The sequence below is a fragment of the Charadrius vociferus genome, unplaced genomic scaffold (assembly GCF_000708025.1).
Source record: "Charadrius vociferus isolate BGI_N301 unplaced genomic scaffold, ASM70802v2 scaffold255, whole genome shotgun sequence".
In the NCBI taxonomy this organism is placed as follows: domain Eukaryota; kingdom Metazoa; phylum Chordata; class Aves; order Charadriiformes; family Charadriidae; genus Charadrius; species Charadrius vociferus.
In genome coordinates, this window is record NW_009648785.1 from 3,916,084 (window position 1) to 3,930,038 (window position 13,955).

The following is a 13,955-nucleotide window of genomic DNA, read 5'->3' on the forward strand; positions in this document are numbered from 1 at the left end:
TTCGCGTAGTTGGATGCTTTAAGCTTTCTCTCCCCCTCACACTTACCCAGTGTCCTCTAAAATGATCCGTGTCACTGTCCACGTAATAATGAATATGGTAGGAATTCCTGAAAAATCCCAAAGAGGTTTAGAGGATGATCACAAAAATATAAGTCCACCAAAAAAAACCCAAGTTCACCCTGAAAGTAACCAATTATTCCCGAAATATACAGCATATAGCAAACAGTTTAGTCAATGGAGGGAAAGGCCCATCTGCTGAGCTATGTGATGTTAAGCAATGTATTACGAAGACTGCAGGGAAGTGGGTTTATTTCTTACAAAAATGCAGCCATAATGACTAATACACAAAGAACATGCCTTTCTTAGGTGTCTTTGAAACTGTCAGAGTGACCTACAGGGAGATAGATACAAGTTATGCATTCCCAATTTGCTTCCAAGGACTTCAATATAAAACCAAAATGTAAATCATTTCGTAAGGAACCATTCCCACACACTGGTTTATTCCCATTTCCCAGAAATACCTAAGTGTTTTATGACCACCTATTACTGGAAGCTTTAAAGTGCTCTGTATAAATATCATTGCACTTTCTGGAAATGAAAGGAATACATGTATTTAAACCAGAGGGACAATTATTATTGGGCTTTTCAAAAAGGCAAATAGCATAGCATAGCCTGTAGCTCCGCAGCTAAACTTTCTTTTTCCTCCCAAATTAGGACAGCCTGAATTGTAAGTTTTGCAGTGGCACTGCTATATCCTGAACAACCCCTGGGCATTGTGCAGATTGGCAGAGGTCAGAGCCATGCCAAGGAGCAAGCTAGTTATGCTTCAGCAGTTTTGTGCCTGCTCTCTCCTGTGGCACAGCGGCTGTAACCTACGCTGGAGCTGAACTGAGGAACTAGTAAGTCTGAGGAGTCATCCGGGAGAAACGGCATGACTACCTTGGTATGAAATATTGAACCTAATACAGACAGACAGACAGACAGAAGAATATTATTGAAAGATGTTTAAGTTCTTACCCCATCCAATCAGCAGGTAGATTGTGAAGTGTCTGTTGGGGGAGAATATTAGGACAAGGAGGATGTGGAGGTAAAGTCCTTCAACTAAGAGCCAGTAAAAGTTTGCCATAACACCATATTGAAAAAACACCAAAATAGCCTTGCAGCCCACCTGAAATATAAGAATAGAGATCAAAGTTGTTGCAGGAAAGATGCTGTATTATTCTATTAACATACCCTATAGGTCTTAACTCTCCATGTTATATACTAGTAACCCAGGTCCAGTAGAATATTTTTTTTCTTCATTCAAGCACATTGAGACATTGTAAATGTTACTGTATATATAAAAAGAAAATTAATTATAAAAAAAAAAAATAGATGGCTCCCATAGCAAATTTGTTCAGAAATTTTGAAAACTTCATAGCATACATATTGTAAAAGGTAGTGATTACAAATAAATGCACACATTTGCAATAGGTAGTTAATGAATGTCTATTAAATGAAATGATCATCTACTAGGTGGCTAATAAATATATTAAAATCCCAGCTGGCTTCCTAATATAGTAAAAATTAACAAAGAAACTACTTTATGAATTTTTCAAGGCTAAATGGGAAACTGAGTGAAAAATGTAACTTTACATGATGAATACTCTAAATAGAAGAAAAAGTTGACTGGAGTTTTAAAAATTATGTTTTCCCTTTAGAAAATGCTTTAGTGCTTCTTAATTAACAAAACACATAAGTATGTATCATAAAATGAAGTCCTAATATATTTATAGTCTGTGTGCTGCTCTTCAGAATTAATTTTCAGATGTCTGTGTTGCTGATGTTCCACAGTGCTGGCTGCTGCTACTTTGGCACTTATGAGAATTGAACATAAAAATGTTTCTGCTGAGACTGAGCTGAGAAATGTGATGGTATGGCAAATGTAACAGACTAAACAAAATGGACTAAACTTCTAGTTTCTGCCTGCTTTAATCCCTTCCCCATTTTAAATACCCTCCATATCTCCACTGTTTCTCTTAAATTCTAAGTACACCAAATACCTAAGTAGGTAACTTACTCATTTAGTGATTGATCCCTCTATCTAAACATGGGTGTCTATTATGAAGTGAGATGCCATCAGGGCCCCAGTCACCAGCTGCTAAGCCAGAAGGGCACAGACCTCCTAGAGATACTTCTTGTATCCATCAGCCCTTTGTGGTGTCTCAGATGGCTCAGTGCATCCCAAGTAACACACATGCCTATATTTATGCCTGTGTACATGCCTATAAAGAGAACTAAGTAAGAGCCCAAAAGGGTTGAATCCATTTCACCTAATTTTAGCTGCCTACAAGCAATGTTTCTGGTGAAAGCTAGCCACCTACTAGCCAACTAGCTCCTTATACAGCTCACAAAGACAGACAGGTACATCCCGAGAAAGTATTAAAGCTGATGAGATAAACTGTCCAGTGAGAAAGACAGAAACCCAGAGAAACAGCTTAGTTCAGTCATCTCATTTGGTAAGACTAATCTTACCTCTGGACTTTGTACGCACTGAAGGGTTATCCATTGCAGACCAGTAATGGGCCAGAAGATTTAACATGGAGAAAATCAAACATTTCAAAGTGCAAGCTGAAATTTTCTTTTATGCTTATGACTACTTAAAACCAGATTAGCATTCGAAGTCTAAAATTTTCATAATCTTTTAAATTCCAACACTCCCCTGTATTATATTATCTATTTACATACCAGAACCTCGCATCAAAATATTTTCCCTTCCTCCTGCAGCTAATTCTTGTATCAGGTTTATTTCCGAATGTTAAACAGTGAAGGTATCTGTCAGTAAAGAGTTAGTCAAAAATATGGCTCTGTGTCATTCAGATCCAGGACCTAGTTACACTGCATTTTGAATTGTGTGCTTTTAGAGATCTGTGAGTGCTGCAGTACTGTGGAAGATCACACACGTGTGACAGAAGGGGCAAACCCCGCGTGCTGTTACATAAGAAAGGTAGCATCCAGCCAATGCAAGACAAAACAGCCTTGCCAAGCTGGCGTCAGATCATTCCACACATAATGCAACAGGAATTACTCACCAGCCCACAAAATTGGACGTATTCAAATAGAAAAGTATGAGGCTATGCAGCCAAAAATAACTGGAGAATAAAGAAATTGCAGAAATCAAGTAGTATTTTGAGAGTCCATTGACTAACGTTTCAAGGATCTAAGAACTTTTGATTATCCCTGGCAGTCTGGCTACTAACCACTTTGCCTACTTTGGGTCTAGTAACTCAGAGCCTATTTGTCTTCATTAGCAATATCCCAGATTGAAAATTCATACATACAGCTTGGTAGTCACTGCTAAGAACTTTATGCTTTGGGACAAGATGGCTTCATCAATAAAAAAAAATCTTCCATTTTTTCCTCACAAGCTTAAACTGTAGTAAATTAAATTCAGAAGGTATTCAGCAATATTTGAAGGGCTCCTTTGCAGCACTTTTGCTGAAACAACGGAGGCAGAGAATGGTGAATATCATATAGAGGTCTGTCTTTTAACTGCAAGACTTGAGATTTTTTTAACCCCGGTGCATGAAAATGCAGTAAACATATTAGCTTGCCAACAAAGCAGATGACAACACTTCTGTCATAGCCAGAAAGCACAGAGGAGTTAATAAAGACAAATCCTGCAAATATTTAATTCCCTGTCTCTTTTCTCTCCCTCCATTGATATGTGTCCAATTCCTAGACTCCTGATAAAGCTGCTGGAACACTTCCAGATGAGCTGCCTTTAACTGCTCCCATCTAATGGTGCTGTTTGTCTTAAACTATCCCAACTGATTAATGCAGTGGCCATATTTATTCAGAGCTACAGCTGGTCAAGATTTGTTTTGGCAGATGACATGTTGTCCCTTCATGGACATGCAAAACAACATTGACTTCTCTTACTTGTGCTACAACCTTCTTTCTCTGGCTAATTCTAATAGATCATTTTGCTAGTCATTATACTCCTACAGAATTGTCTACGCTGACAGTTTGGTATTCCTAAATATTTAAAAGGATCAGGGAGGAAAATTTAGTGACACAACAGTATTACACCATGTAGCAAATGAAGTTTATTACCCATGAGGTTTGATCCTCCGGACAGTGAGCTGTGTTGGAGCTGGAATAGAGAATATCATCCTTGACTAAAACAGAGATTGCTCTTAGAATGAAAGAGAGGAACAGGTTCAGATGGATGTAGTTCCGAGTACAATGAAGTTTTCTAAAAAGAGATTTAAAAACAGACATTTTTGATTTTGAGATAGAAAGCTCTTGAGCAGACTTTTATTACTCTCCAGTCATTTCTTAGTAATAGGAACCTTGAGTAAGAGCCTACCCTTTCCTCCTCTGTCATACTTTCAGTGCTGCCTTGCTGTTTTGTTTTATCATCATCATCCTCCTCATCATTATTATAGGCTGTCCAAAATATACAAATAAATTACCTCTTACTCCTTTTTCTTTTCAATGAGTATCACAGACCAAAAGACCCCAGTGGTTTTTCTCCCACACTTTAACAAAAGCTGACAATAACATAGTTTATTATATCCTTCTGTGTGTGCACTTATCTCAGTGTTCTTCTTGCAAATAAAAATTTGATTATCCTGGAGTTATTTCAGGCATGCGCTCACCTATTATTTTCTGATTTCATTTTTTATTTAACTCCTGCATTTTGCTATATAGTGGCTTTTCATCCTATAATGTGAGTATATGCAGGAACAATTAAAAAATCCATTTGAAACATTAGATTGCCTATCCTTTCTATCCAGTGAGATGTAAACCTCCTCTTCTTTAGTCCAGCAGCCATGTGAAAGCCCGACAAACAAACGAAAAATTAAATATTCCAAGTAAGTGAATGAGTGCCCAGGGGAACCAAGTTATAAATTAAGGGCTTTTCACTGAAAAGACATTCCCTTCAAGATCCTCCCATTTAACAGATTATTTATAGCAAATCCCCAGAAACCAAACTGCTAAGAGGATTTTTTTTGGACAAAACCAGCACCTTGAACTGCACCTGGAAACAAGCCAGAAGCCAGGGCATTTTAGGAAGTAAGAGCAATGAAAGAATGAAGATGCAATAGGATGTTATGATGGTGTGCAGTGGCAGCTTCTAAGTAGTCTTCATGTTCTGATTTTTACTCAACAACACCAAATAATCCATTCTGAAACTACTAAAGCACAAATAGTTACAGTGTAGGGAAATAAATAACAGATCCCTCCTGCTATCCCCCAGTTTGGCAAAGGACAGAATACCAGGCTGAACTTAAAGCAGCTCTCAAAAATCCAGTGATTTCTGTGGCTATGCATGTCCTTTGCTGGAACAGGTTCAGAGAAAAACTGAAATACCGCTGGTACTTTGGACTGCATCATATGTTCCTACAGAATTCAGAGATACCTGCAAGATGTAAATGGGGGGAAAATATTTTTCTTGAATAACTAATTCAGATTATTACTTCTTCATTGCAGTCAGTAGCTGAAATAAAAAATGTTGGACATACACAAAGCTGCCAAACCAACATTTTGGAGGTAGTTGGCAAGAAAGTATTTTTATTTGTGATATGTATGATGATTCGGAACAACAAGGAAATGCTGTTCTTTAACAATGAAACAAAAGCTATCATGATTATTCCTTTGATATGAATACCTCATTATACAAAAATACCATGTGAGGAACATTTACAGACAGTTGATGCACATGAGAGAACATCTTACAGAAATGATGGAGACTTGTATTTTTCTCCTTGGTAAGAAACACATATCAAGGAAACTGACATTTTTTTGGAAGGTTTTGTCGTACAAGGGTAACCCTGACGGAAGTATAGTAAGATCTATAGTAAGACCTAGAATGGCAGTTATGTAGAAATATGCTGTTCTAAAATTTATTTTCACTCTGAGTTGGAACAAACCAACCTTTTTAAAAATATTTCAAAAATACTATGTATTTTCAATCATTTGATTTCCACTTTTCTAAAACTTTATGATATAGTAAAAGTTAGACATGCAAAATGAAGAACTAGAAACTTGCATTCTAAGAAGGGTAAAGAAACTTCTCTTGACTAAATAAAAAATATTAGCTTTGCTAATATAAATTAAGTTTGCAGAAGCAAGAATGTCCCTGACAAATTGGCAACCTGCAACAGGAAAATATTGTGTCGGAAAGCTACAAATTAGCTTTAATTGTAATATGTACGTAGAGTATTACATAGGGAGTTGCACCATAGTAACATTAAAAATGCTGTCAGCTTAGTCTGGCAAGGTATTTGCAGATATTCACTTTGTATGTCTTTGTTTTGAGACTAAAAGATCTGTCAGATATAAAATCCTTTCCTTTTACAATGCTTCTAAATGTGTCCTTTACAAATATTAATAATGGGAACCCATATAATGTTTATGTATAGATTAAAATCAAGTCCAGTTCTTTGGAAGAAATGCAAAAAAGAATATTGCAACTGTATGGAAACTTTCAGAAACAACTCTCCTTTCCCCACCCAACAGTTCTGCTTTTCAAGTGCTTATAGCTGATCTTGTGAATAACGGCAAAGCCCTGAGGCTGTATCTGTTCTGCCAGACAGTACATAACAATATATAATGGACTGCAGAAGTCAAGTTGTAATATTTAAAAAAGAATTTCCACTTCCTTGTCATGAACACATTACCTACAACTAGATTAAACTCCACATTATTCCACGTTTTCCTTCATTAAAAATACTGCACGTATTCAGGATTAAAAGCAGTATAACTTGAAGCATAAATATACAAATCCAGCAATGCGCAATTTTAATAATCTTTTGTGCTACTAATATCCAGAGTTCAAATACTAATCCTGCTGGATGAAGTTAGGATTTTGACAATCCTACTGCGTTAGTAACTTCTGATTTTTAACTCACGATTAACTACCAAATCTCCCTTAGATAGTTTCACTTAGAAGAGTTGTTCTTTGTCCTCCTTTTTAAACACAGCAAGGTGAAAGTTTGCCAGTTACACTCAAAAGTGAGTATGTTTCAGGGGTGAGTGACTGACCTTTATAAATAGTATATTGACATTCTCTAGAAAGAATCCTGGGACCTTCCAGGGTGAAGTATGTTTCTTGGACAGGAGGTGTTACCAGCTGAGTAGTGAAAAGTTAAAACTTACAGAAACATTCTCATTTTCCTTAAAAATGACTGTAACGTATGGGATGCCCTACAACATGTCTGAGACAAACAGACTTACAGACAAAGCTTTTTGCATTCACTTCTGGTATTGATAGTTTACAATTGCTTCAGCTGCAGCCTTGCATAATAACTGTCTGCTTGCTATGTGCTTGGGAAGCTATATACTGAACAGGGCATTTTTACCGCTTATTTGGGTTCCTAATTCAACTCACTATGTTAGGAGGCCCCCACACTCCCTGCAGATAACAGAGAAACAGGGTTCTTTAGGGGGAAACTTAGAATACCCTGTGTTCCACCCTGAATAAAAGCTTGGGTCTTTCCACTGACTTCAACAGAGATTGAGGAGTTCTCAACTTGGATATTTAAACTGAAGTTGAAGGTTTTGAGTACACCTTTGAAATTCTTGATATGTTTGTTATAATTGCCTTCTGGTGATGGACAACATTCAGATGTCTATAACACACTGTCTTAAATGCGTTATTAGGTTTTAGCAGTTTTGAAAATGCATGATCTGCCTGTAGCGTTTGCTGGTAGAAAGAAGATAATCATGAGTGACTCAATTCATTTTTTTCAAAGATATTCCAAAATATAATTATGGGCTATGTATCTGCTCTGAATAGTCTCTCAATATTTAAATATTGAGAAAATTTGATGGCAGACTGAAAGGCTGACAGAACTGGCCATAGGAATAGTTCATCGGAGGCATGAGGCTCTGACAAACCACGTGCTGTCCTCCACATACTATATGTACTTCTTTTCTACCAAATCTGAGAGATGCATTTTCTTGTTTTTCTTGGTGCAGAGTGGAATGGAAGAGTTGTGTGAAGTTTATGATGGAGAATATAAAGGCTATTCTATTAGACAGGTAGAAGTGATACATAAAGGCATGAAGGTGGAGAGACTGAGAAAAGCTTTGATACTGATAAAACTATTTCATAATTTCTTTTACCAGTTGGAGAATCCTTTCAGTATCAGAAAACTCCCAGGAATTATGCCAAACCAACAGACAGTAGTGCCTTTCCTAACATTGCCTAACAACAACATTGCACACCAAGTGCTATCCTTCAGCACAATTATCGATACCTTTACAGCCCCACTTGGACAAATTAATGATTACTTTTGATTCTAGTACCCCTGGAGAACACTCAGAAGCTTCTGCAAAATACGGCTGCCCACTTGTCCAATGTTAAGACCAGCATCCTACTAATTTTCAAGAGCAATTCAAGGTGTTGATTTTAATAACCAAACAGAAAATGTTTTATATAATCCATTCCTAAATGACTATTCTTTCTTACACGGGCTCTAATGTCCGTAAATTTGTAAAGTGCTTTGAAATTTTTTAATACGACTGGTACTAGCAAAAATCAAGTTAGCATTACATTGTTGTCAGCTGTTTAATTGAGAAAAGTGTAAAACTGATGCATTTTCTAAATATCTGAGCAATCAGACAACAGTTAAAACTCTTATCATTGTTCATATTTACTCATGAAAAATACATACCTGAAAAGGCAAAGAATTATACTTCCTGTTGTAAGAGCAATCAGAGATACACTGTGTCCAAGAGTATAAATTGCCTTCACCCTTACGTAGAAGTTGACCTGCACAGAAAAATAGATATGCAGAAACCACTTACTTATATTTAAAATTGACTGTGAAATGATGTAATTTTCCATTAAATGGCTCTGAAGGCTAAATAAATAGTGTTATTTTCACTCTCTGCTCTAGAGTACATGATGAGAATGTTGTATATTTATTCCAACATATTTTTGCAATGCAACATCTCAAGTCAATTGACCTCAGTAGAAAAATCAGCCTCAGAAACTCAAAACTTAGACAAGACTTAGCTGGTATAATTTCAGCTGATTATTCCACGTCAATGAAGTCAAAGAAAATATCAGATTCATCAACTTCCATAAACACAATCAAACTGGGAAGAATGACCCACAGTTTGAAAGAATGGATTATGTCTGAAAGAGACAATCTCTCTCGGTCCTTCTGCTCCACTGTACTTCGTAATGCATTTATACGAGTTTAATTTTAAAGACATGTTTAAGTCTCATTAATTTCTAATCTAAATGTTCAAATACTTTATTAAATTGTGACCCAAACAACCCTTTCTCCCTTTAGTAAAGTTATTTGCTAAAACTTGGAAGAGAAATTTTTCAACAGGGGAAAAACAGACTGAAGTGCACAGTTTCCTGATCATTTGCAGTTATCTGTAAATTTACCAGCTACATGTTACATTAAACCCTATTCTGAATGATAACATCAAGAAAAATAATGCTAAATACTCTCAGAATTAAGCTGCTTCTTGATTTATGCCTGTAATAGTCATTAGACTGACATTATTTTCCACTGAAGCTAGATAAAATATTAAAATGGTAAGATTTTTAAGATGTTATGAAACGAAGTTTTAATAGCAGTGTAGAATGTTCTATGTACAACAGACAGAATTTCAATATTTAGTGCACATGGTTATATCTTGAACATGTTTGTAAAAAGTAGCAAGCAAGCAATACTAATAGCAAAAGGAAAAGCAAATCACTTAATGTATTTATTTTTATAGCATTTAAAAGGCCAAATAATGAGGTAACTTTAGCAATCCCAATTCATGATGAAATTAGTTGGACGTTCACTTAGCAAATATACAGATACGGAAAAGACTAAATGAAATGTTAAATGAAATGAAAAATCTTGAAACTGCGCTATTGTAGATATGGTTAAAGGACGAAAATAAGGGAAACATTACTGCCACAGACCTTAAGTGTATTCCTAGAAATGGTCATGCTTGTTAGGAGCTAAAAATGGTATACGAGGTGTAACAGAAATCTCTTTTGTTAATTAGAGAAGTAAGCTGCGATGGCCTTTTGATAACAGTCCTGATATTTTAATATTTAGTTCCCTCTGGTTAGACGTTAAACCTCCTCCCATTACCTCCTTGCTTCATTCAAAACTCTCTTGCGCTGACTTTCTCACTGCTGACATTTGGGTTAGGCCTTTGTACTGGCTTTGGCTGGGATACAGTTGATTCTCTTCATAGAAGCTTGTAGGATTTGTGATGAAAACAGTGTTGATAACACAGGGACATTTTAGCTATTGCTGAGCAGTGCTTACTCAGTGTCAAGGCCTTTTCTGCTCCTCACGCTGCCCCACCAGCGAGGAGGCTGGGGGAGCACAAGGGGTTGGGAGGGGACACAGCGGGGAGAGCTGACCCCAGCTGACCAAAGCGATATCCCATACCATATTCTGCCGTGCTCAGCAATAAAAGCTGGGAGAAGGAGGAGGAAGGGAGGATGTTCAGAGTTACGGCATTGGTCTTCCCAAGTGGGAAGCCATGGTGGGAAGCCATGAATGAATTCTTTGTTTTGCTCTGCTTGCACACGCAGCTTTGGCTTTACTTATTAAACTGTCTTTATCTGAACGCAGGAGTTTTCTCACTTTTACCCTTCCGATTCTCTCCCCCATCCCACTGTAGGGGAGTGAGTAAGCGGCTGTGTGGGGCTGAGCTGCCCACAACAGCCTTGAACCCTTTTTCCTGCAGATTATATTATATAAAGAACTCTGCACACATATGAAACACAGGAACTATTAGAAACTGACAGTACTAGAAACATTGTTATTTTGATGCGGGGATCCTTAAAAATATTTTAATTAATAAAATACATTTAGTTTACAATAAAGATATTAGCAATTTTGATTATGTATTTCTGTTGCTAGTGACTACTTATCCCATATTTACATGGGATAAGTCCAGTGACTCTAAGAAGTAATTTCAACTTGCATGTTTCCTTTCAACAATTGAAAGTAGCTATTCTTGAACATTTGACATTTCTGAGAACTCATTACTCAAGTCATTGGCTTCTACCTGACATTAAATATAACATTAATTTCTCAAAAAGGAGTCATAACATCCTTTACTATTATATTAATTCATCCAAAGGGTTTCCGTATCTACTACAGGGAGTGGATTTCAAAGACTGTACTATGGCAATATATCTTTATTTTTCTGAGTGAGTAATCCAGGCTGTACAATCTACACAAATGCAAACATACTACATGTCTTACCATTACATATAATGATTCAGTTAAGCTGTATCAGCACCTTTACATTTAATGTCTTAAATGTCTTAAATCACAGTGAAAAGTGTGCATTCTGCTCATCAGTATAGAATACCTCAACTCATTGATATTCATTCTCTCCTTTTAAATACATAAAGGAAAACCAAATAGAGAATAACATCATTCTAGCTATAAAATATCTAAACAATAAAATCCCATTATCAAATTGCCTTTTTTTGCTGGCCAGACTAAATAAAGGGAAGCTACAAACTCACTACACTGAAATGAACATGCCAGATTTAGCACAAGCTGATTTCAGATCAGTACATGAGATAAGACAGCTTTGCTGGCTGTCATGGATTTATTACCAAGTAAGAGAGGACAGAGATCTGTTCTCATGTGCAAAGATCCCACTTGCAACATTTTGCATTACCAAAGGGTTTGCTCAACTTTTCTGACTTTCATATCAATAGACATACTAGCTCCCCTCCTTCCACAGCCAGAGATACTGATTACAGAATCAAGACCTGAAAAAATGCAGTCAAGAAAGACATTCAGTTCAGCCTTAAATAGACATCACTGTTTGGTCAACACAAATTCCACCGACATAGCGAACAAACCATACCTACTTGCCTAAATGTAGTCATCCAGTACTACTTAGGGTATCAGAGAATCACAGAATGGTTGGGGTTGGAAGGGAACTTTGGAGATCATCTAGTCCCACCCTCCTGCAAAAGCAGGTTCACCTACTGCAGGCTGCACAGGATCACGTCCAGGCAGGTTTTAAGGAGACTCCACTACCTCTCTTGGCAGCCTGTTCCAGTGCTCTGGCACCCTCAAAGTAAAGAAGTTTTTCCTTATGTTCAGACAGAATTTCCTTTGTTCCAGTTCGTGCCCGTTTCCTCTTGTCCTGTTGCTGGCCACCACTGAAAAGAGTCTGGCCCCATCCTCTTGACACCTGCTCTTCAGATATTTACAAGCATTGATGAGATCCCCTCTCAGAGTTCTCTTCTCCAGGCTAAACAAACCCAGGTCTATCAGCCTTTCCTCATAAAAGAGATGCTCCAGTCCCTTGATCATCTTCGTAGCTGCACTCTCTGCAGTAGTTCCCTGCCTGTCTTGAACTGAGGAGCCCAGATGTGGCCTCACCAAGGCAGAGTAGTGGGGGAGGATAAGCCCCCTTGAGCTGCTGGCCATGCTCTTTTTAATGCACCCCAGGAGACCATTGACCTTCTTGGCCACAAGAGCACACTGCTTTGTGGTCAAGTTGTTGTCTACCTGTCCCGGTTTGAGGTAAAACAGACCAATTTTCTGTTTTGTAATTTTACTTTTCAGTTAAGCCTCCTCTAACTAACTGAACCCTCTGAAATTAACAGCATATTTTGCAGACAGTATCTGCTTCCAGAGTGATAAGACATGATTGTTTATAATTTATACCAAGGAATGGTACACAGAGAGGCTCCTGCTTATACTTGCTCTAACCCCCAAGGGCAGCTGACTTTGTTATTGGCCCTGTTGGAGGGTCGGAAGTGGAAAAGCGTAGAGGGGTCCCTCCTGCAGGGAGAAGCGGACAGGACAGGTGACCCAAAACTGATCAACGGGGTATTCCATCCCATCTGCCTCATGCTCAGTATAAAAGCTGAGGGATCAAAGGGTCAGTGCTCTTTCTTCAATGGCCGGTGTCCAAGGAGGACTCTGTCTGTTTGTTTGCCTTTGACGTCAATCGGTGTGTTCCTGAATCCAGACCTGGAATCCAGTTCCCGTCCATCTTATTATTTTTTTATTATTTTATTAATATTTTAATTAAAGTAGTTCAGTCTTTTTTTTAATCTCCTAAGACTCATTTCTCTCTCATTCTTCTCTCCATGAAGGAGATGCTCTCCCTTCTCTAAATGGGAGGAAAATAAAAGAACAGCTGTCGTTCATTTTAGTGGCCAGCTCAGCCCAAACCATGACACCAGCAGGACTCCCAGGTCCCTCTCTGCAGAGCTGCTTTCCAGCACATCAACCCCTAACCTGGTGCATGGGATTATTCCTTCCTAGGTGCAGGACTTCCCCTTGTTGAATTTCATTAGGTTCCTCTCCACGCAACTCTCCAGCCTGTCCAGGTCTCCCTGTATGGCGGCACAGCCTTCTGGTGTGTCAGCCACTCCTCCCAGCTTTGTGTCATCAGCAAACTTGCTGAGGGCACGCTCTGTCCCCTCCTCCAGGTTGTTCATGAATATGTTGAACAGGACTGGACCCAGTACTGACCCCTGGGGAACAACACTAGTTACAGGCCTCCAACTGGACTCTGTGCTGCTGATCACAACCCGCCGAGCTTTGCCATTCAGCCAGTTCTCAGTCCACCTCACTGTCCACTCATCTAACCCACACTTCCTAAGATAACCTTAGTATCCAAGACATGGCAGATGTGACAAAGGACCTCTTTGCTGGAATGGCAGTGGTGAGTCAAATGGCACTAGATAGCCATGCTTAGGCTATCACATCAAGCTGATCATTAGACACCTACATCTCAAGTAAATATCTAACTCCAGGAAATTTAATTTGCAAGTCACTTTCAGCCTTCCAGGTTTTAAAATATGTGGTAAGTATGTGAATGTAAACAACTGGGAAGAATTTGATGTGGCTGTGTTGGCACAGACATGATTGAGAGACCCAAGAAATTTTTTCCAGCACCTGCTCTAATGTTCTGAGCAAAGCCAAGTCAGTGCCCACCAGATAAGGAAA

The 13,955-nt window shown here is 38.2% G+C and overlaps 1 protein-coding gene across 1 annotated transcript in view; it reads right to left on the reverse strand.

Moving 5' to 3' along the window:
* Positions 1 to 13,955, reverse strand: part of VIPR2 (vasoactive intestinal peptide receptor 2) — a 58,394-nt gene that overhangs the window by 12,655 nt on the left and 31,784 nt on the right. Inside the window, exons 5-8 of the mRNA XM_009886798.1 lie at positions 8,667 to 8,764; positions 4,096 to 4,237; positions 1,018 to 1,168; positions 47 to 107 (exon numbers count right to left, since the gene is read on the reverse strand). Of these exons, the coding sequence (XP_009885100.1) occupies positions 47 to 107; positions 1,018 to 1,168; positions 4,096 to 4,237; positions 8,667 to 8,764 (452 nt within the window). The remainder of the gene's footprint in view (positions 1 to 46; positions 108 to 1,017; positions 1,169 to 4,095; positions 4,238 to 8,666; positions 8,765 to 13,955) is intronic.